The 22,959-nt window shown below is 35.1% G+C and overlaps 2 protein-coding genes across 3 annotated transcripts; both read right to left on the bottom strand.

Annotated features, from left to right (window-relative positions):
- Positions 1 to 3,918: 3,918 nt before the first annotated feature.
- LOC109180557 (exocyst complex component EXO70B1-like) lies at positions 3,919 to 6,759 on the bottom strand. 2 transcript variants are annotated; one of them, XM_019330193.1, is made up of 3 exons: positions 6,577 to 6,742; positions 6,430 to 6,543; positions 3,919 to 6,090 (listed from the first exon to the last, which is right to left on the bottom strand). In XM_019330193.1, exons 2-3 carry the CDS (start codon positions 6,504 to 6,506, stop codon positions 4,113 to 4,115), a joined length of 2,055 nt encoding a protein of 684 aa, XP_019185738.1. In that variant the 5' UTR covers positions 6,507 to 6,543; positions 6,577 to 6,742; the 3' UTR covers positions 3,919 to 4,112. The 2 variants fall into 2 exon arrangements, with proteins under 2 accessions (XP_019185738.1, XP_019185740.1); XM_019330195.1 differs by lacking the exon at positions 6,430 to 6,543 and having other exon boundaries at positions 6,579 to 6,759.
- Positions 6,760 to 11,942: 5,183 nt separating this feature from the next.
- On the bottom strand, positions 11,943 to 16,598 carry LOC109180144 (serine carboxypeptidase-like 25). Its single transcript, XM_019329615.1, has 7 exons — positions 16,161 to 16,598; positions 14,502 to 14,705; positions 13,440 to 13,615; positions 12,942 to 13,348; positions 12,572 to 12,667; positions 12,380 to 12,485; positions 11,943 to 12,283 (listed from the first exon to the last, which is right to left on the bottom strand). The coding sequence occupies exons 1-7, from the start codon at positions 16,456 to 16,458 to the stop codon at positions 12,140 to 12,142; spliced, it is 1,431 nt and encodes a 476-aa protein (XP_019185160.1). The 5' UTR covers positions 16,459 to 16,598; the 3' UTR covers positions 11,943 to 12,139.
- Positions 16,599 to 22,959: the final 6,361 nt, after the last annotated feature.

The raw sequence follows: 22,959 nt of genomic DNA on the forward strand, positions 1-22,959 counted from the left end.
GTGGATGAAAATTGGTACTAAAACAAGTTGTGGATGAAAATTGGTACTAAAATAATAGTCGTGGATGAAAATTGGTAAGAATTAAATATGTGGACCAACACTATCATTTTGTTAATACTCGTAGGATCAAAATTGATATTTACTCTTTTATATTTCTGTGATGATGACGGAGTAAAGAATAAAATTAATTTTTTATTTAAATTATACTCTTATATTTTTGTTGAAAGGAATTATACTCTTCTATACTCCTCCCCATCAAGCGCCTTGTGCTCAATTGACACCTTTCTTAAGGAAAAGTCGCATGATTAAATCGTAGTGATACGATATTCACTCTTTTGGTTGCAATTGATATAGAAAGTATAAAAACATAATAAGTCTCAATTAAAGGTATATTCATAATTTATGTCTTTTTTTTTTTTTTTTTTTTTTTTTTTTTACATTATGCTATAAGAGTTGTATTATACAATTTTTTAGACAAACATGTCTCAGTTAACTTCCATGCACATATATACACAATATATTTTCTTATATATTATTCAAATGGTAATAATATATGTAAACATGCTATCATAATAAATAAGTTTGATTTCATTAGATTTAATTAAATGTTACCATAATTATTGATGGATTTAATTAACTCGGATGACTCAAATTAACAAACCTGATAATTAAAGGATAAATAAGTGGATAAAAGATAACGGTAAAAGACAAGAATATTGATGGAGAAGTCAAAAGACAAGGATATCGTATTCAAGAGCAATGTAATGTTATTGCAAGTGTATTGAGGATGTCTTAACAACTATTGTATTTATCCTAAGTTGTCCCCTTAAAACGCCCTCGAAATTAGGAGAATAAGTTGTAATCACTTTGACTCCATCCGGCCTCGAGCCCGGGCCTGGGCCTAGCTAGGCTGAAGTTGAGGTCGAGACCTCGTGGCCTAGGACGAGCACGGGGTCGGCCCCGGGGTCCCGGGGCCAACTGAATCCGCCTTGTTTCGTTCCATTGGGTCAGTTTGTTCCGAGTCCATCTCTAATATGTCAATCAATTATATTTAGTATTTTATCATAGGAATAAGGGTCAAATAGGCCATCGAACTGCACACGATAATGCAATTAGGTCACTGAACTTTAAAAACCAACAATTAGATCCCTAAACTAACCAATTTCAAACAAATCTTTCAATTTAAAGGTTTCCAACATGTCATCCTCCCAAATTAATTATTTTTTAAAAAATAAATTTTAAAAATTAATTATTTTTAAATTTAAAAAAAAAAAAAAAAAACAAACAAACAAACAGCACTCCGGTCGGAGTCCTGTTTTTTTTTTTTTAATTTAAATAATTAATAATTAATTTTTAAATCTATTTTTTAAAAAAGAGTAAATACCCAAAATGGTCCATCAACTATAGCTAAATTCACAAATTGGTCATCGACTTTTAATTTTAACCAATTAAGTCCTTAACTTTACAATTTTAACACGATTTGGTCCCCTATCTATTTGACCATTTGTTGACCGTGATCTTTGAGGATATATATGTAATTTCATCGCCGCCCGCCCTCATCCGCTGTCGTGACACAGTCTAGGATGACGTTGCACCTATTCGAAAACACGTCGTATTCTTCGCTCTGGTACAAACTCAACTACATTGAATCCAAATAGAGGATGAAAAAAGGCGACAGGATTTGACAGATTACTTTCGGCAATGTAACAGTGCGGTCTGAAAATGCAACCGGAACCTTAAAAAACCGACGATGGACCATGAAATTACACATATATCCTCAAAAATCACAGTCAACAAACAGTCAAATAGACGGAGGACCAAATCGTGTTAAAATTGAAAAGTTAAGGACTTAATTGGTTAAAATTCAAAGTCGAGGACCAATTTGTGAATTTAGCTATAGTCGAGGGACTATTTTGGGTATTTACTCTTTAAAAAATAATTAATTGGGAAGGATGACCTGTTAACCTGTTGGAAACCTTCAAATTGGAATAATTGTTTGAAATTGGTTGGTTTAGGGACCCAATTGTTATTTTTTTAGGTTCAGTGGCCTAATTGAATTATCGTGTGCAGTTCGATGACCTATTTGATCCTTATTCCTTTATCATATATAAAATTTTTATATTAATAATATTAAACATATCGTCATAATTATTACTCAAATTATCAATTATATGTTTTTGAATACTATTGATTTTATTACAATGTAGTATCCTTTCAACATGGGGAGTGCGGTTGAGTGAAAAGGACTCATCTATCCTTAAGTAAAGGTCAGAGCAACCTTAAATCTCAGCAACATATATTTTTGCGCATATAAAATATTAGTTTGTTTAATAAATATAAGAGAGCTTTTAATGTTAATATGTTATGCACTTACCCTAATTTTTTATATTTTAATGAGATCCACAAAAAACTATCCGATCTCAAATTTTTCTTCTTCTTTTCTCTTCCACATCATACTTGACCTCACAAAAAAATTATTAAAAAATTACTAATGAAAATATTCTTTAAAGTAATATAAGTTTAGATTCAAATTTCACCCATTCTAGATTATATGATGTAATAAAACATTTTTTTTTAAAGTCAAATAAAATGGAAGGATGGAGGGTATTGTAAACATTATTTCATCATCAAGATGATCGTTGACGTGATGCTAACATAACTAAAACCATGAATATTGACTTTTTGACTTGTGTCTGCATGCATGAACTTCCCCATCAATCACCGAACCAGAAATAAATGAGTCTTCAAGTTGCATCCCACACGCAAGTTGCTGCTGTATTCTGTGGGGCCATGGTGATCGTCCATTCGTCCCTTTCCTCAAAATTAGTGAATAAGATAAATTGAAATGTGCCCATGACATAAAATGACTCTTTTAAATGGAAGGTCATGAGTTTGAGTTTTAATAAGGGTAATATTAATTCTTTATGTTTTAATATGTTGAGAAAATAGATATGAACAAATACTACATTGTAAAAAAAGTGATTTATAAACTTCTAAATGTCTATACTAGTGCATAAGGTTAAAACTATACCTGTCTTCTGCAACTACATAGTACATACTAACAAAGCAAAATTTATAAACTTATTATGATACGATTGATATGTTAGACTAATTAATATAGGAGGTTTTTGGTTAATAACTATTAACTGATTGGATTAGTGAGTTTGACTAGTTGATAGTATTAGCTGATTGTAGAAAGATATTTGATAAATTAGTTGTTAACTGATAGCTGATTACATGCAAATTGACTTTCTCAAAATGTTTACTTTGAACAATTTTTTGCATTTTAGTGTTTTAGAACAATAAGTTGTAACAAAAAAAACTAATTAATCAAACACTTATATTGGCTGTTTAACTAAGTCAAACAACTAATAGTGGTTAAACAATCAAAATTAAGTGATGTTACCAATCAGGACCATAATGTTTTGTTGTTAGGAACTTATTAGAGAGATGAGTAATAGAAATCAAGCAAGGGCACATGGGATCAAAGGCTTTTTTAATTCATTAAAATTTGTGTGACTGAGGTAGTTGGATTCAATAACAAAAAGGTAGTTGGACATCCCTGGCTTGTCTACCATCACCACCCACTTGTTGAGGACCTATCCGAATTAATGTTGGATAGCAGATATCAATTCCATGTTTATCAAGTTGGCCTGAAAGACTTGTCAAGTTGCCTACAAGAATGAGTTTGAATCTGCAATATACCTGACAACAACTTTTAAAAAAGATTACGCATTGTTCGGTAAATCGTTGTTAGCTGATAGCTGGAGTGTAACTAGTTAATAGCATTAACTGATTGCAGAAAAGTGTTTGGTAAATTAGCTGATAACTGATTACATACAAAACGACTTTCTCAAAAAGCTAATCGAAGAAATTACTTTGAGCAGTTTTTTGAAGTAATAAGCTGTTACAAAGAGCTAATTAATCAAACATTCATATTGACGATGGATAAACTAGAACATGGGAATAACAATGAGTACTACATTCCCAGATTACAAATGGGAATAATGTTGCAGAAACAACAATTTCTAGCTACAAATGTAAAAAAAGGGAGATAGAAAACATGTACAGAAAGGAGTTCAAAATTTCTGCAGCAAATTCCTGGCTGATTATCATCTTCTGTGAGAGCCGTGGAGCGATTTTGGAGACCCTTCGAAAAGATCCAAGAGCAAGCTTTCCAAATCGTCTGCGCCGTACTTGATCTGCCTTTCGCTAATGTTAATTGCGTGCCTCCCCACGAATGTTCGATAGCCCTGGATGACATTCAGGGATGTCTTGATTACGAGATCATCCCGGAGCTGGGGATCCGGGACTGTCCACCCGGTTTGGTTCTTGTAAACCTCTTCAAACGCGAGGTAGAAGCTCTGCAGCCTCTCTTTCAGAAGAGTTCTCGAGATGGAATTCGAGCCGGGGTTCTGCAGCCCTTCGTCCCTCAGTAGGGACAGGATTGAGCTCCACGTAGCTCGTTCGTAGCTCCGGGCGTGCTGCTGGAACTTCCAGTTGCACTTGCGAATCCAGTCGTCGCCCAGCACGGTTCTCAGCTCCGAGCTCTTCACCTTCTTGGCGATATAATGCAGATTGTTCATCAAGAAAAGGTGTCTGAGGGCCTCGTCCTTGTACAGCTTCGACTTGGCCTCGAGGTTGCATTCCAGAACCGAGGTGAAGGATCTGAAGTGCTGAGCCATCGAGGAACTGCTCGGGTTTCTGCTGGCACTATCGTCTTCGCTGCTCGGGCTCATCTCGGGTGAAACCGTGACCGAATCTTCGTCCTTGAGAAGCTCGTTGAGAGTCGTGCTGTAATCCATGAGAGTTTTCATGTAGTTCATAACGTATCTAGTGAGATGATGGATTCCACCCCCCGGGAACGCGTTGGCTGAAAGATTAGATGCAACCGCGTTTTCGAAATCGAGAAAAGTGGCCTTTGCACAATTGCCCAAACTTCTTATAACATCCTCACACTCCACCCTAACAGATGATCCAGCCTCGTCAAAGTAGAAAGCATCGATTTCTGGCATAAGATCTGTGAGCACCTCGAACATGTCGAGTATCCGAATCAGTTTTTCTGGTTGGTTGGGGCCGATTGCCACAGCTTCCCCGAAATTCAGAAGCTGCAACATTGAAGTTTTCGACGATTCTGCAAAGCAAACAGAGCTTACTGATCCAAGCTCGATGAAAATCTGATCACCTAGCCATTTCTCGCTTGCAAGATAGATACGAACGAAAATCTTGAAGGCTCTAACCCACCTCCTGATTTTCGAGTTCAGCGTGTTCCAATCCATCTTCTGAACATCCTCGATGCTCAGTTTCTCGACTTCAAGGATGAAGAGACAATCATCCAAGGCGTCTTTTCGCACGTTGATATATGCTTGGCTACATTCCCGACCATAATTCGAATCAAACATCAAATTGGCAATGCATTTTAGGTCAGGAATCACATCGGGATGCACGAGCTCAATGATGAAATCCTCGGAGCTTCTACTCATGCTATCTCTATTAACCCCATCATCAACCGAGTCATCCCCGAAGGAGACAATCGAGCTCTCATCCACGATATCTTCTTCGCTGGAACGGAAAGACATATGCTCGGGCTCGAAAGGCATCCGGTTGTGAACCAACAAATGCATAAACTCCTCCTCGAGCCTACTCATCGCTGTCTGGACAACATCATGAACCCTCCTCAGAAGCTCGTTCTCTTTGCTATCTTTCTCGACACACAAACACAAACCCTCCAACTTCTCGACTAGCTTTCGAGCCTCATCCACACACCTCAGATACTCATACGCTTCTTCAGCCCCGCAATCCCACAGCATAGACTGCTGCCCCTCCCAGCTCATGATCTTAGTCTGCAAACCGTTCAGCTGCTCCTCGAACTCACTCATCCTCTCCTCCTCCTCACTATGCACTCCCTCATCGCTATTTTCACTAGTTCTAGTTATGGAGGTCAATTGGGTCCCAAGATCTGCCAATTTTTTCCTAGTATCATCTGTCAAATCTGTTTTCGTCTCCAACGCTTTCGCTATACGCTGCAATGCAGCAATCAAGTTCTCTTCCTCATCCAACATAGACACTACTGGTTCACAATCTCCCATACTAACAAAACGAATAGGATCACAAGGTCGGATTTACCCAGAAAACAAAAACCCCAATAACACAATCAAATAGCCCAAAAGCCTAAACTAAACCCTCAAGCTACCAAATCAAGATATATGCACATGCTGCTAAGTTTTGGGTTTCTGCAATTGAAGCAGCAGGCAAAAGTACTAAGAGATGAAATAAAACAGAGGCCAAATCTCACGAAAAGACAATAAAAATAGAAAGAAACAAGACAATATTTGGGATGATCTATAACATAGCAGGTAAACCGTAAATGTGAAAGCAAGTATAAGGTACAGAATATGGAAAGAAGGGGGAAAAAGTTGCAAACTTTACGGTTTAACGAGCTTCACAGATAGAAGAAGATGAAAGCAGACAAATCTTGAAAGAACCCAAATAAATTCTTGATGCATGAAAGAAGAAATCGGGTCAAGTTGAGGTATGTTTATATATGTATGACTGTACCGAAGTATTTGAGCTTATACCCAAAAGAGAGCGGCGGAAACTGACGCTTCTAGACTATGAAGATTTGAAGGTAAGACTGCAAGAAAGAAAGAGTTCCTCTTCCTGGAGCTTTCAGATTCCAAAGATGAAACTTCGTGGGAACGAGGAACGACCCACGTTCCAAACTTTTTGCAATATTTAAAGTGGTCTTGTCCCTGCCTTCTGGTTTCGCAATAGTTTTATATATCCCTGAAACTGTGCTTGGGCAATTGGCGTTGAAATTTGACCAATTGACCTCCCACTCTGCCGGTCACCATTTAACATTGTGGGTTACGCCCTTACGCGAATTAATTGACTAGCGGACCAATTGTCTGTAACATGATTCAAAACGACGTTTTTGAATTTTATGAATTAAAATAATGTATATTACGAGTTATAATAATGTGCTTTATATATTATAACAATGTTTATTGTGTGTTAAAATAATGTACATTATGTGTTAGAATAATAAAACTTCTGAGATAAGATAATATACTTTATGAGTTTGAATAATGTAAATTATAAGTTATAGAAAGTATGTTGCAGTGGGCCGTGTAAAAGAAATACCAAAACGACGTCGTGTTTGGACTGTAGTTCACACAAATGTATGGACCACGGTGCACACAATAACTATTAAAAGTTTAGTTCAGTACTTGATAAAAATTATTTATTAACATTTTTGTCTTTAGTCATCAGGTCAACTTATACTCCGTATTAATTTATAACTAATATCATAAGATGAACTTTTGCTAAAGCTTTCTTTCTTTTATTATTATTATTTTTTGTTGGTGTAAAGGAGGAGCCAAACGGTCCCGGAATTAATAGATTCATCTAGTTGCAACACTATTAGCATCGCACTCCAGAAAACCTCTCACACCTTCCGACGGATGAATAAGCACCGATGTCCCCCAGCTGTTGTTTTACCCCAAATTAGCTAGGAAGTCTGCACATTGATTCCTTTCTCGCAACACGTGCATGATCTCACACTCTTGGAATTGATCCATCAAAGCCTTGCAATCCGTAATTAAATTATCTGCTTCCAGGCTGGTCCCTGTCTCCTAATTTAAGGCTTGAACCAAAGCTTTCGAGACCGTTTTCGCGACAATCTTTATGAGCCCTCAGTTCTTGGCCACGGGAAGACCCTCTCGAAGGCCCTAGAGTTCCGCAATAAAGCTACCCGTAATGCCAATTTTGGTGGTAAACCCCACAATCCATTTGCTAATATGATCGCAGAGAACCTTGCCTGCACTAGTCATGCCCTAGTTAGCTTTTCTAACGCCATCCGTATTAAGTTTGAAGCAACCTTGATGAGGTGGGGACCAACAAATTAAACCAAATTTGTTTCCTCACTGTCAGACTAGAGTGCTTAAGGATACAATGTTGCGCTTCTTCAGTTTCTTTCGACGCACGCCTCCATAACTCCATCGTCGGAACATAAGCCTGCCTGATGATAAATTCATTTCGGACTTTCCACATATTCCATAGCATGTGAATAAAGGTTACTTTTTAATAAAGTTACGGACTTTATAAAAAATCAGAGAAAAATAGTTGACTAGACTGTCTACACAACCTCAATCACTTTCCTCTTATGGAGCATTATTACCATAGTCACATTTATTTTGCTTAGTTATTTGAAATGGATGGTGTTGCTTTAAATGTTAACAAAGACATTGACTTTTGTTAATTGTTACTTGTTAGGTTGGATAAACAATGCCATATGAGTATATGACCATAAATGTCTTTGTAATTTTGTCATGTAAGCTCTTTTTTTTTTTTTTTTTTTTTTTTAATTTAACGAATAGTAATGTGATAATTTAATGATTGAATAATATATTCATATAACTTAGTGATTAAAATTTGTTTAGAGGAGTCTAACTAGATTTAGGTGATTAAACCGAGCAATAAATGCATGTCTCATACCATTGGACTGTGCCAAGTGTTAGAGAGCTTTGGTGTCAACTATAACAGGGCGTTTGGTTGGAAAGGGGGAATTACGTAGGAAAGAAATTGTAATTTAATGGGAGATGAATTATTGTGAATAAAGTGGAAATTTAAATTTCAGTTTGGTTTACAGGAATAAAATTACTGGGAATTTTAATTTCATTGTTTGGTATACATGGGAGTTGAAAGGGAATAAGTAGTATAAAGTCCAAAATGTCTATTGTTATTGTCAGACATTAATTTTAGGTTAAAAAAAGAAGGGGTAATTTTGACTCATCAGTCATCACTATCTTTTTTTCCTCCTAAAATTCCAAGGGGGACATGGGATTTTAATTCCATGAAAATGGGAAAATTGCAATTCATTTCAACCAAACAAGAGAATTTTGTAGCCTTTGGAATTATGTGAGTATTGGGAAGGGAATTTAAATTCCCTTCAACCAAACGCCCTGTAATAGTCTATGTTATATTTTACTGATGATAATATAAATTAAATTGAAAAAAAAATATGCATGAGATAATAAATTACGATATTAAAATGTATTAACTGAAAAAGAGTATAAAGCAATAATCAATTCGAATCCGGATAAAGTAGTCCGATCATATGCAAGATTCAAAATGCTTAATACAAATATACAATGGCATGCTATTTATGCTTAATCCTGGCAAACATATGATAAATTGTAACGAGTGGGTTTAATGTGATGCGCCTTTATTAGTGGATAAGAGTTGATCGTGATGAGGAATTCTCGTTCCTTCTAATTCTCCGTGGGAACGGTGGAGATGGAAACTATTTTTATTTTTTTGTCGAGAATGAGGACGGATTTAGGGAATAATGACGGTGAATATACTCTTCGCTCCCATCTTACCCCGTTGTCATTCCTAATTAAGTGACAATTACATATTTTGTATTATAAAAGTTATTCTGATAAAAAAAATCCATTGATCATAACACAATCTCACACCTAACCGATCAAGCTCAACTTGTTTTCATAATATTGATTTCAAATTATTGTGGCTCAACTTGTCTTCCTAATATATCCACTTGAACGTATCGTTATTTATTCCAACTTTAATGATATTGGCCCAATAGCTTTGAATTTACTACCCAACAATAATAATTACTCCGTAATAAATTTTAAAAATCATATCAAAAGATTTTACAATCAATAAAAATAAAATTATGGTGACGAAAAGTCGCAGTGGGTCCACCGATTTTGAAACGTAGTCCCCAGTTGTACGTGACGGAAAGTAAGATGTGAAAGTCAAGTCAACATAACCATCCTCTATGCTATGTTATTTTATTTTGTTCAATTAATTCACATTATATTACAAAATTTGTTCAATCAACCAGTCCACATTGAAAAAATAAATCCGAAATTTTGAAAAGAAATAGGGGGGGGGGAGGTAACGGCCAAAGAGGCAAAAGCACGTGGACCATGAACAAAAAATCAAACCAAAATTTTAAAAGCACTAATCTAAACTTAAAAAATCAAATTACTAATATAAGATAAAAAAAAAAATCCATGAACCAAACGCATTCTTATTCATTACTAAACTAATACGGAGTATATTGTAGCGTTTGACATACTTAAGAAAATTCTCTGTGTCAATTCACGGCAGACTTAACCAATACTGTGTTGACAATAATCAGATTTGTGACTTTCGCTTAAGCTGATATACTCATGTTACATCAACTTAGTGACTCTTTTCAGAATACAAGTGTCGTTATTTTCAAAATGATGTTATAATTATGCTCTCACGTTTAAATATACATTATATACACAACAATTTGAGTAAACAAAATAAATAAATAAATAAATGCAGTAGTTCTTGTTGTTTAGACTTCAGAATTCAAATACGTTTTAGCCACCTCTTTTGATTAATAGTGCCGTCTAATCATTGACATTACTTACACCGCTTTAGCCTTTAAGTTAGTTTAATGTGATATTATTATTAATTAATTTCAACATCTAGAAAAAAATAATAAAGGACCATATAGTCCATAAATAAGTTAGTTTTCAAATTCTGTAGGGACGATATTGACGCATATAAAATATGGGTGTCCAACTTTGAAACATAACTAACCTGTTTAATTTTTTTTAGATCGAACTAACCTGTTTAATTGATTTCACATTAATGGGTTTATTTTACATATTGGTAAAACTTTCAAAATATTTGTTGCTTAAGTTTGCCGACGCAACATGTCACATTTAATTATTGAGTCTGATTATTTAAATTTTTGCACAAACTTTAATTCCTCTACTTTAGACCTCTCGTATGTTGGTTTGATTTAAAGCATTGTCAGTCGATTGCTATAGGCTTTGGGGACACTGTTGTCCGTCATGTCAAAAGGTCAGCGAACCAGGTAGCTCATGTGCTTGCATGGACAATTATTTCTTCTTCTATCTTTAGTTCGTGGGATTATATCCCTCCCAGTTGTATTGCGATTTTGCTTTGATTAATGAAATTACTTTGGTTATCCAAAAAAAAGTTTGCCGACGCAACACAAAACAAGACATTTATTATACATTTAAACAATAGTTTGGATTTGAGTTTACGTTAAGCAACTTGCATATGCATTTAAGAGTTATAACCTTTTAAAAAATGTGTTGTACTAACGTTCAAGATTTAAGTTTGTCTCTACGTGAGAATTTTTTATTGATATTTTTATTGTGAGTAGATCTGCTATGAGCAATCTAGATTGATTTATCTTCTTAAAATTCTTTGTTAGCTAGGGTTATAAGACAATTTTCACTCAGAGCATGCTTTCAAGTAACGATTGCGAGCATGAGGTCAACCCTAATTATATAGTCAAGTAATTAGTTTAGTGATTTTACAATGTTCCAATTTTAATTATATTTGGGAGATACTTATTAGATGGGCAATAACGGCACAAAACACCCAATTTACGAAATTTTTTGTAAATCAAGAGTTTGATTGGGAGGGGGGCTACAAGTTGTTAAATTGTCGCTTTCGCACGTACCAAACTTTAATTGGAGCAAAGAAACGTTATGACCCACAAATAATTGACAAAAAAAAAAAAAATTAAAAGAAGGAAAAACCCGGCAAGGCTATTGATTATCTTCTCTCAAATGTAGTTTGCATGGACAGTTTAATTGATCACATGGATAAAGTTTAAAAATAATGATTCAGAATAAAATTTCACCAACGATAATATAGGAGTAATCTCTTAAAGTAAGAAAATTCCTTATATGCAATTAATAAAGATCTAATCACCATAATTTACATCTTTTTAAATACTTTGTCGAGCCGAGCTGGACGTGAGTAACCTTGAGGTTGGGAACAATCTTTCTCCCAAATGTATTTGCGGTGAGGCTATTGATTATCTGTCTTGACTGGTTGATCAATGATTTTGACTTTTCCCAATTTTTACATGGGTGTGGGCCACATTGCATGTGTTAGAGTTTTAATTGACGGGCCCATACGGACCATTTAGTCTCCATTTTATTCCCACATGTTTGCTAATCAACATTTAAAAACATACACTTTCCATGTTACCTATTCCCCAATCCAATTAAGAATCACGTTCGTTAACAACAGTTGAAAGACTTTAGACTTTTCCGTAACTCAAAGTACACAAAACATACAACAATTGATAATACTATGATTTGGGAAGAGGTTCCCCTCTCAAGAATGATCTCAGAAGCTGCAATGCTGCTCTGGGCTTAAACAATGGCACTTCATGTCCAGCTCCTCGTACCGTCGCGAACGTTAGCCCTTTGTATACCTCGGACCATCCTCCAACCTTATTTCAAATCAACAAAAACTTTCAAACTTCTGGAACTTTTATTCGAGACAGAATACATATTTTAGAAAAAAACATACATCTAGACGTACTGACCTGATTTTTGACATACCAAGGATACCACGGAGTTGTGACAGACAACTTAAGCTGCGCTAGAGAGTAACGTGTTGCTGTCACTGGCACTACCGAATCTACATCGCCACTGCAATTAAACCATTTAAATGAACATGCGAAGATACAATTGACAGATACATTTTATCTTCTCATTAATATGATATTTAAGGTTACCTGAAAACCCAGATTCTCAGACCGGCGGCGATTAGCTCCCGGTAAATTGGGAGGATTGAATCGTCGGTGTCATTCCAATTCCGGTTTAATGTTTCACTGTAATGAAATGGGCATATGGTTTATATCAGCCATGATAATAATACTAAGATTAAGGTTAGTTACAGGTTTCACTTTTCGTGGAAATGACCTATTTATATTCTTGATTTGAACTGATCACTATAAATAACTTATACTAGCCCGATCCTTTACTGGCTAGGGTTATGAGACCAGATTTACTCAATACACATCAAGTAGTAACTGCGAATTTTCCAAAAAAGAAAAAAGATTATTTGGATGAGAGGTTTGAATGGATTATATTAATGAAGATTACCTGCAGGCTGTCCATTTGTATGGGATTCTTGTGGTGTTAGCGTGCATGGCTTTCTGGACATCGGGTCGGTTGTAGTAAATTTCAGCGTATTTTTCAGTGCAGGGATCGTAGCCGGACAAGGGGCGGAATGCGCGGCGGGGTTGGTGGGGAAGGCGCATGTGGTGGCGGGTGGAGCCGTCGGAGTTGTTACACGGCGGCGCGTAGATGTTGTACTGGTCGATGTTCCCGAACTCCTGGTCCATGGCGTAGTAGTAGAGCGACTCGCACTCGTTGGACTCTTTCTGTTGCCGGAAGTTGCACGTGTTCACCAGCTGCCGGTAAGTCTTGTCGGAGATCATGGCGTGGCTCCACCAGTACGTCACCGTTCCCAGGTTGTCGTGGTAGTTGTCGGTAACTGCGTTCCCCACCTGCCATCATCGTTCGTTCATATCCTTAAATAACATCAATTAAAAACCGGATTTCAAGGAAGGAAATTAAAATCATCGCATTTTGGATTACCATGAACCCTTTAATCTTGATCGGATTCTTGGAATGCGCGTTATAGTGCACAATCTCTCTGGCGAGCTGAGGAACATAATGCCCGGCGTAGCTCTCGCCGGTCAGATACACATCCCGGCCTTTGTACGACGGGAATCGGTCCATCCATCTTATTAGAAACTGCAACGAGTCCTTTGCTGAAACAATTCCATATCCTCATTACACTAAATTTTTTGACATATAACCAACAAAAAAACATTGGATAATAATCATTAAACACGAGATTTAATTAATGTAATGCCAGCTAAATTGGTGGTCTATTAGTTTTTTTTAGTTTATGTCGTGGCTCACCTATGAATAATCTTAGATTGATTTACCTTTTTTTTTGTGGTATTTTGTCGAAAAGAGTGACAATACGAATATTATCCCATAACCCAAATTGGCATAGTTCAAAACTAAAAAAAAGAAAGAAAAGAAAGAAAAAAAAAAAAGAAAGATGCATGAATAAGTGAAACATATTATCTTGTTAGTGCAGTTTATTTTTCGTGATTCATGAATTATGTGACATTAGAGGATAAAAAAAAAAAAACTTACTATTTCTTGTGTATTATAAATTGAATTTTACTACATGGACTCCCAAATCTTAATAACTAAATTTTTTGCTCTGATGTGATGGACACTAATAAGATATGTGTCGTATGTGCAAATATGAGTATATATATAAATAATATTTTGCTTATAAATTATGGATAGGAAGGATAGCCATGATTGATGTAGGAAAGTCAAATCGGGTACCATGCACCGTCCGTTCGATCAAGATTAGGACTTTGGATGGCATCATAAATGGATAGTCATACAAGAACACAAAAAATCTAGGACCTACTAGGATGCTACAAAAATACACAATTCAATTAAAACTTAAACCGTACCAACAATTATAACAAACAGACAAAATATGAAGATAAATAGGGGTTGCGATGGGGTCATGATTACAACTATAATTTGACCAAACATTTTTAATCATTTATTATCAATCATCATATTATATCAAAGCAATATAATTAGGATAATTGAGTTAAGTACCAGTGCGATGATCTCCGGTGTCGAGGAGATCAGAAGATCGGTTAGTATAAGAGAAACCGACACCGGCCGGGGTTTCGAGGAAGAGCAAGTTGACCTCCGTATTCCATGAGAATTTGTTGAGGTAAAGCCCAGAGGCGGTTTTGTTTATCCTAAACGGTCCGATTTCTTCGGATGCACCGTAGGCCACGGAGGAGCAACCCGGACCTGATATTTTTGGTAAAGAACAAAGAAACATCAGTGTAACGTTAAATTATACAATTAGATTCTACACCAAACAAGGTCCCACACAGGAATCTCTGCTCATAATCAGACGGCTGAGATCAGCTCTTGTGGATTGATCTCATCCAAATCTTGACCAATATTCTCATTTCCATTTTATATGCACAATTCCATAATAACCAATACTATACATTAAGTCTAGTACCGTCCTATTTCAATCCATGTTAGTGCAAGCAAATTATGAAATAATATCCGTATCTCCACTACTAGCTTTTCACTTTTGGAGGCAAATTCTTATAAAGATTGTAGGATATAGTTAGCTTGGTAATTACATAATTTTATATTTAACTGTTTACTGAAACTTCTTATTAACTTGGTTTGAGCCCGTTATAGTTATGACAATTTAAACTGGTTTATATCTTATTTGGAGAATAGACTTAACACGATAATTCAAATGCAAATCATTCTATTCAAAAAAAGGTTGAAAGCGAAACTTGTCTAACTTAGGGACTATACCCTATAAAGTTTAGGAGTGAAATGAGACATTATAGTATTGGTTTAGTTTGGTTGGTAAGAGGGGGACTTAAGGTTGTAATGAGGGTGATGAGGCACACAAAATAAATGTGAGAGGTAATGGTTTTTGAAAGTGGGGAGGTAGTTGAATTGGTTTAAAGCATTCATTTTCTCTGGCAATTGCATGTAAAATATAAATGCATAGCGAATGAGAGAGAGAGAAGTAGAAAAAGTGTAATCTTTTTATTATTATTATTATTATTCTTATTATTATATATATATATATATATATATATATATATATATATATTTCTTTTGCAGTTGTAGGCTGGGGTCATGAGAGTTGGAACGTATTCATGAGGTTTGTAATTGGCCCATCGGTAGTTAGGTCAGGACTCAGGACTCATGATTCTGTCTTTCTAGGAAAGGCCAGCTCGTACTGTTGTTAGCACAGCTACACACCCCCCACCCCCCCCCCCCTCCAACTGTTCTTTACCCACTACTCGTCACATAATAATTCCCGATATACAATTCAATTGGCTGATCAATGTAAAATAGCATTGATGATTTACTGACAATAATTATTAATAAATTAAAAGTTTGATTCATAGGAACAGTCTATGTTGATTTTCTTTTTGAATTGATCAACTATTGATAATCTATGCAGATTTATATATTTATGATCAGTGGACTAAAATTAAAAGACAGAATTTATCCAGTATACACTGCACCATTGTGACAGCAAGTATATTAAGAAAATCTCATTATTATATATATATGTATCATGCAGGGCTAAAAAGCTGGGTTGGGAGGTGAGAGATGAATGAACAGTAGAGCTAAATAAGAAGCTTGATTATTATATATATTGATGGTTTAATGGGAAGGAAAAGAAGAGAAACATATAACAGTTTAAAGATCTGATCTGACCTCCATTGAGCCAAACGACGAGCGGTTTGGACAGGGGCTGAGACTGGGCTTCCGTCAGCCAGTAAAACAGCGCGCGGCCGGCGGTTTCGTCGACGGTGACGTACCCGGAGTACTGCCGGAACGCCACCTTGGGCTGTCCGGGGAGCGACACTATCCTGTCCGCTTCGGCGGTGGCGGCGGCAGCTCTGCCGCCGGTAATATGGAGGAGGAGGAGTAGAGCAGTGACGACGGAAAGACGATACATAAGAGACGGCATGGAAGGCGGAGGTGTTGTCCCTACGGCGGCCATGGGTTTCATGGCGAATTAAAGAATTGAAACGCAGTAGTTAGGTTGGTGCAAGCTGGCTGGGGGATACTGTCTTTACTCCCTTGTTGTCTGTGAACTGTGTATATATAGCCGCTAGCTGCCTGGCTTATAAATTATAATGGTCAGCTTGGTTTTAATAGGAGAGAGATAGAGAGAGAGAATATTATAAATAATCTTTGAGTTAATACCCAAAATTGTTCTCGACTATAGTGATTTTTCTTAATTTCATCCTAAACGATTTTGGTGACCTAATATAGTCCCAGACTTTTGTGTTTCGCTCAATTTAGTCTTCCATTTGTTATTTCGTCAAATTGGTGTTAAATAAAGGGATAATTCAATAATATCAATATTGACCTCTCTTTACTTTCAACCTGCGAAGTGAGAAATCTCTCTTTCTTACACGAATTACACCCAGAGTTACTCTTAGACCTACGAATCAAATTTTATATTCGCAACTTTAGAAGTGATTTTGCGAGTAATTCGTAAAAAATGAGAGATTTCGCACTTCACATGTCTATGAATAAAGAGATGCCAATATTAAAATTACTGAACTGTCTATTTATTTAACAACAAATGGACGGAATAACAAATGGGGGACTAAATTGAGCAAAAACACAAAAGTCTAGAACGAAATTGAGTAAAAACACAAAACTCTGGGACTACATTAAGTCACTAAAATCGTTTAGGACAAAATTAAGAAAAATCACTATAATCGAAGACAATTTTGGGTATTAACTCAATAATCTTTGATTTTTTGGGTTTATTGAATATTTATTTCATCAAATTCATCAAAATTTAATGGATTTTTTTTTTAAAATATCCAAAGCAAAGGGACGCACTGATCGAAAAAATAACTAGACTAAGCATTAAGATGCCAATGCAAATTATCCTAAACCAAGAGACACTCATTTCACCATTCATCAATATCCATTGAATAACCTAGTTCGTTTAATTCTTATTAACACTTTTCCGATCGAGTCTATCATACATGACTTTTGTAGTGTGATTTACAGATTATTACACATGAACAGAATTTATTCAGTACACACCTTCGGTTAGTGACACTACATGTGAACTCCATTGTGGGATCACTGCTGGAAATTATGAAATTTTCGACCACCTGAAATTGATCTTAAATCAAGTCGAAAGTCTTGTTCCGACCACTTTTGGTATCCGAAAAAACCTTTGTTGCTATTTCTGACCACTTTTTACTTTCGACTTGATTTAAGATCACTTTCAGGTGGTCAGAAATTCCATAATTTCCAGTAGTGAATGTTGGGAGGATACTAGCACCTAGTCAGTCGACCTTGAGGTGGCCGATCGGTTCAAGCTATGGGAGACCGCTTGGAACACTTGCCCTCAACTTGGACTCGAGGGTGATAGAAGTGTCGCGGAGAATGCGTATAAAAAGAGATGGGTCGTCGAGATTTGGAAGTGCACACCTAAACCGTTTTAGGGAATTTGTTACCTAATTCATGCTATTTTTCTATTGTATTTTCAGAATGTAATTCGACTTAGAAAAGTGGGTTGGGTCAAATTTGTAAGGGATCTTATATTTTGTTTTAAGTTGAGTACTCGTGTATAAATACTCATTCTAATGGGATAAAAAGAGATTCCCGAAATTCAAAGAGCTTTAGGCAATTAATGTCGACATTATTGCTTCGAGTTTTCGTTGCGGTCATGTTGTTCTTTCGTACGATTGTATTGGCCAGCCGTCGATTAGTCTGAAGTCATAACAGGATTAATTCAAATTTTGTTTAAATTGTGCTCCCAAAGTTTGACTATTATTATAAAAAAAAAAACAAAAAAAAAAAAAAAAACAAAAACAAAAAGTGATGCATCGTTTACAAAGTTTGAAGGTTAATAGTTTAATTTGTTTACACACTACCTATGTTTTTGGGTTAAGTAAATTTAATTTGGTTTTATATATTGGCAGGCAATATGTGATATAGATCAGGAAAGAGCACACGACCTGCTCACTAGCTATCTTTTTGTTTTATTTGTTGAGCATTTCAAGGTTGATGTCCATTTGCATGTTTGTTCATGTTAGTGAATTTAACACGTCCAGCTAAACTAATCAAAATTTTAAATATTTCATGATATATGTTGGATTTAATTAACTTGGGATAACCCGTATTATTAAACTCGGATAAGAATGTAAATATAAGATAAATAATAAATGGACGAAACGATATCGTAACGGGCCGTGAAGACCGTATATTACATTAAATGTCGTGAATAGGCTATTACAATGCTTGCTTTAGTACAAAGTATATGAGATAGTGATAAGATAATGATAGAGTGTCCTAAAGAGACAAGCTAAGGTGGGGGATTTTTATACAAACCCCCACCCCTAAGTCGGGGGTGGTTGGATCTGCGTTGACCGGGTCCAGTTGACTGATTCTCGGGTCGGCCCTTTTTATGGCCGACCCCGTTTATGGCTGACCCCATCTATGGTCGACCCCATTTACGGTCGACCCCTTTGGGGTCGGCACCTGCTCCTGGCCGAGGCACCGGATCTTGCTCCACCACTCCGGATCGATTTGCTCCGGTCATAATATATCCATTAATATATTTATATATAAGTTACGTTTTTTAAGTTTATTATTCTATATTATCTTAGATAGATTCAATAAAGTCACTCTCATGCTCATAAAAAAAAAAGTAAATTGATCAATGCATAAGAGGGTCTGTGCAATGAAATTGGGTATGTGCTTTAAACACAACGTATAATTATGAACTTTACCATGTCAAAAAATTAATTATACTTTTTGGAATAGTTTGTTAAAAGATATAACAAAGAGATCGAATTATGATTTCATTAATCACAAAACAGATATCACAATACCTTTATGTACACACAACAAAAAATATATTTTTATATTATTTAATTTAATTTTTAATATAAAGTTATAAAATTTGTCTTTATTACTTTTGATATAACTATTTTCATAGCTATTTTTAGGATGAGGTTAAAAAATTGCGGGAATCTTCCATTATTTCCTGTGTCTCTTGATTGATGATTGGCAGACAATTTCTTTATAAAAATATTATTTGGATTTTCTTATCCCTTGCGGATAAGAACGAAATAGAAGTCAGGGGGAATAGCCTTTTAATTTGTCTTCACTCCTCTCCTCTATTCTGTTTTCTACCATCCATATGACCATATCTGTGTAATAATAATATGTATGTATGTTACATTGCATAAAGAAAACATGCCACCACCTAATAATAATAATAATAACTTATCCCCTAAATTTTAATTTTGTCACCGGCGATTGTTGCTGAAAAATGGTGGAAGGGTGATCAGAACCCTAAGTAGCCTGTAATTACATGTCACTATTTGATTTTTGAGCTTCAATGTTTTAAAATTACATATTTATGGGTTTAATTGTAACGATCGAAAGTTTAAGGCTTAATTGACATTTTGAGTAAAGTTTATATGCTTATTTGACTATTTTCTCGTAAAATAATTAGAGAACAAATTTTAACCAAATTGGTAGGACGATTAATTTAGTAACTGTCTAATTGTCCAGGTTCACAAACCCATCAATAATCAAAGCAATAAAAGGATTATAATACCTGCATGAGCAGCTTAACTGGTCATAGGGGTGAAGTTTGGGAAGAATGACCAGGGATCAAGTACTGTGTTTGATTGACATATTTACCACTCAAGAATGGGTATAAAAGTGATTATTATTGTTTGGTTGAGTGGTTTTTAAAACACTATTATGAGTTTGAAATACCAAAATAAAACTTAGTCCCTTATTTTATAAGGATTTCATTCCAAAAAACCTATTCCCTTATTTTATAAGAGTTTTATCCCCAGATTTTTAGTCCATTACTCATCAAACTGCAATATTGATAATCATTTACATTCCACCCTACTACCAAAGATGTTAAATATTTTCACCAAAACCCATAATTATTAACCAAATATTTAATTCTCATTCCAATTTCGAACCACATGTGCGAACCAAACATACCCTAAATTTCAATTTGTTGACTGCAATTTGGTAGAGGAACAGAGGAGATACTATACATTTGATGATATGATTTGGCGGATCGCTTGGAACTCACGTCTTGTCCAAAAGATTGAATCTCTCTCTCTGACTAATCCCCAGCACGTACATACACTGTATATATCATCCATGCATCCACCCACACGTAACCATTAATGTCAACTGTACGTGTACTGGCCGGGAAATGAGATCAAAGTTTGAGCTCTATACTGCAATGAAGGGGAGGCCCCTCGTGGGGAGTTATTATATTCATCTCTCTCAGCTGCCTCCATTGACTCACTGCTAGCTTCGTAAATTGTTATTAAGCTTTATTTGGCTTTCACTGTTGCATTTCTTGCTTTTATTTTGTACGTACATCACGCATTGGTTTCAGCAGTCCTTTCTAAGTGTATCTGCTTTCTAGTTTTCATCCATGGTCTGTATGTATATATAGTATAGTTGCAAGGGCCATCTTGGTAAATCGTGTTTTTTTTTTTTTTTTTTTTTTTTTTTGTATAGATATAATGGATCAAGAACGTGTTTGACGACTATATAGTATCGGTTTGTCTGTTTTAACCTCGTAAATATATTGATAATATAATTGTCTACCTAGCCCATGTCGTTCAATTCGACTATCCCATTTACCTATAACTGAGCACCTCAAGCCAAGTTGAGCATTGCACACAACCTCAACTACTTGTCATTTGCATTGGCATTTGGCCACACACCTATTTAGTTCTCCCTAGACAATTGTTACATAGCTTAGCTAGACAATTGGCCAAACACCTAGATAAATATCTCCTTGTCTCTATGTCCATTCATGTGTTACATCTAGGCTTTTAATTTGTCCACTGCAAGTTATATCACAATTTACAAACTAAGAGTAATCTTGTTAGAGGTTTTTGTGAAATTTTTGCAAAATCAAAAATTTGAGGAGATGGTGTTTAGCTAATGGAAAAATATGATTTTTGCACAATTTTTCCTTATGCAAGTATTGGTTTTTTTGAGGAAAAATAAAAAAAAATAAAAAGAGAAGAAGGAGAAGAAGATGTGCACTTGTAAGCTTGTAGCACACGCCTCAACCCAATGGTCGCTCTTTTTCTTTCTTTAAAAAAAAAAGTTGTTTATGTTTAAATTTAATTTTGTTGTTAAAATTTTAAAAATTTATGCAATATAAATGTAGTATATACTTTTGATACTATATTATATGAATTGAACTTTTGTAATTATAAATTTATTTTAATTTTGACAATGAGAATCAAACTCATAACCTTTTATTTTTTTTTGAAATTTCATAACCTTTTATTTAAGAGAGCTACTTCGTGCCACTAGACAACAAGATTATATTATTGACTTAACATATTTCATTTAAATATAATAAATATAATAATTTTAATTATAATTTTTATAAAAATAATAAAAAAATAATTAAAATATAATAGAGTAAAAATGATGGGTCCACAAAAAACTAAAAACTAAGACTAAAATTAATGGGGAGAAGGGTTTTTGAAATTGAGTGAAATAGTGAACGTTGGGACATACAAAAATTAGTATAAAAAATCTCACTAATGAGGTTGTTCTAAGATTTACCTTACATTGTGGACCCGCCATAAATGAAATTAAGATTACTACATTATTATGTCTAAAAGGACATAATGCAGGGATTCTTTACTAGGTAAAAATCTTTAACTTCTTTCAAACATTTTCAATCTAAAGAATCTAAGTTTCTCCACTGAGGCTCAATCTCATGACCTCCCATATGAAAAAGCCACTATATGCCATCTGAGCATAAGATGCTTGACAATTAAATGATGAATTTAATTAATCCCAACATATAATCATCTCTAAGCCCAGTTGGAAAGCTTGTACTAAATAAATAAGGCAAATTATGTTGTGCATCGTATGCACCATGCATGGTGCATACAGATGTAAAAACGATGTCGTTTTATTAAAAACGCGCGTCTTACTTAAAAAATATAAATTCAGTTTCGATTCCCAGCAACAACATTATATTGTGCATAATTTGAACTAAAATTTCAGAATCGATGAACTAAAATTCCAGAATCTATGAACTACAATTCTAGAATGAATGAACTAAAAATCCATAATGAATGAACTAAATATCCAGCATGAATGAAAAAAATCAGTTTCGATTCACGTCTAAATATCCATAATCAACGAACTAAAATTCCAGAATCTATGAACATAATGCTGTTGAGTGGAATCGAAACTGATTTTTTTTAAGTACAATGCGCATTTTTAATAAAATAACGTCGTTTTTGCATTCGTATGCACCATGCATGGTGGTGCATACGGATGCACAGCATAACGATCCAATAAATAAACTCTGGATTTGGGTCTGCATTTTGTAAAGAAAATGAATAAAGTAAAAGAGAGTCCATATATAGGCCCACGAACAATTGGACCAATGGGCAAATTATGCACCAAGCATGGTGCATACGGATACAAAAACGACGTCGTTTTTATAAAA

Source organism: Ipomoea nil, unplaced genomic scaffold, assembly GCF_001879475.1.
Source record: "Ipomoea nil cultivar Tokyo-kokei standard unplaced genomic scaffold, Asagao_1.1 scaffold1026, whole genome shotgun sequence".
NCBI classification, from domain to species: domain Eukaryota; kingdom Viridiplantae; phylum Streptophyta; class Magnoliopsida; order Solanales; family Convolvulaceae; genus Ipomoea; species Ipomoea nil.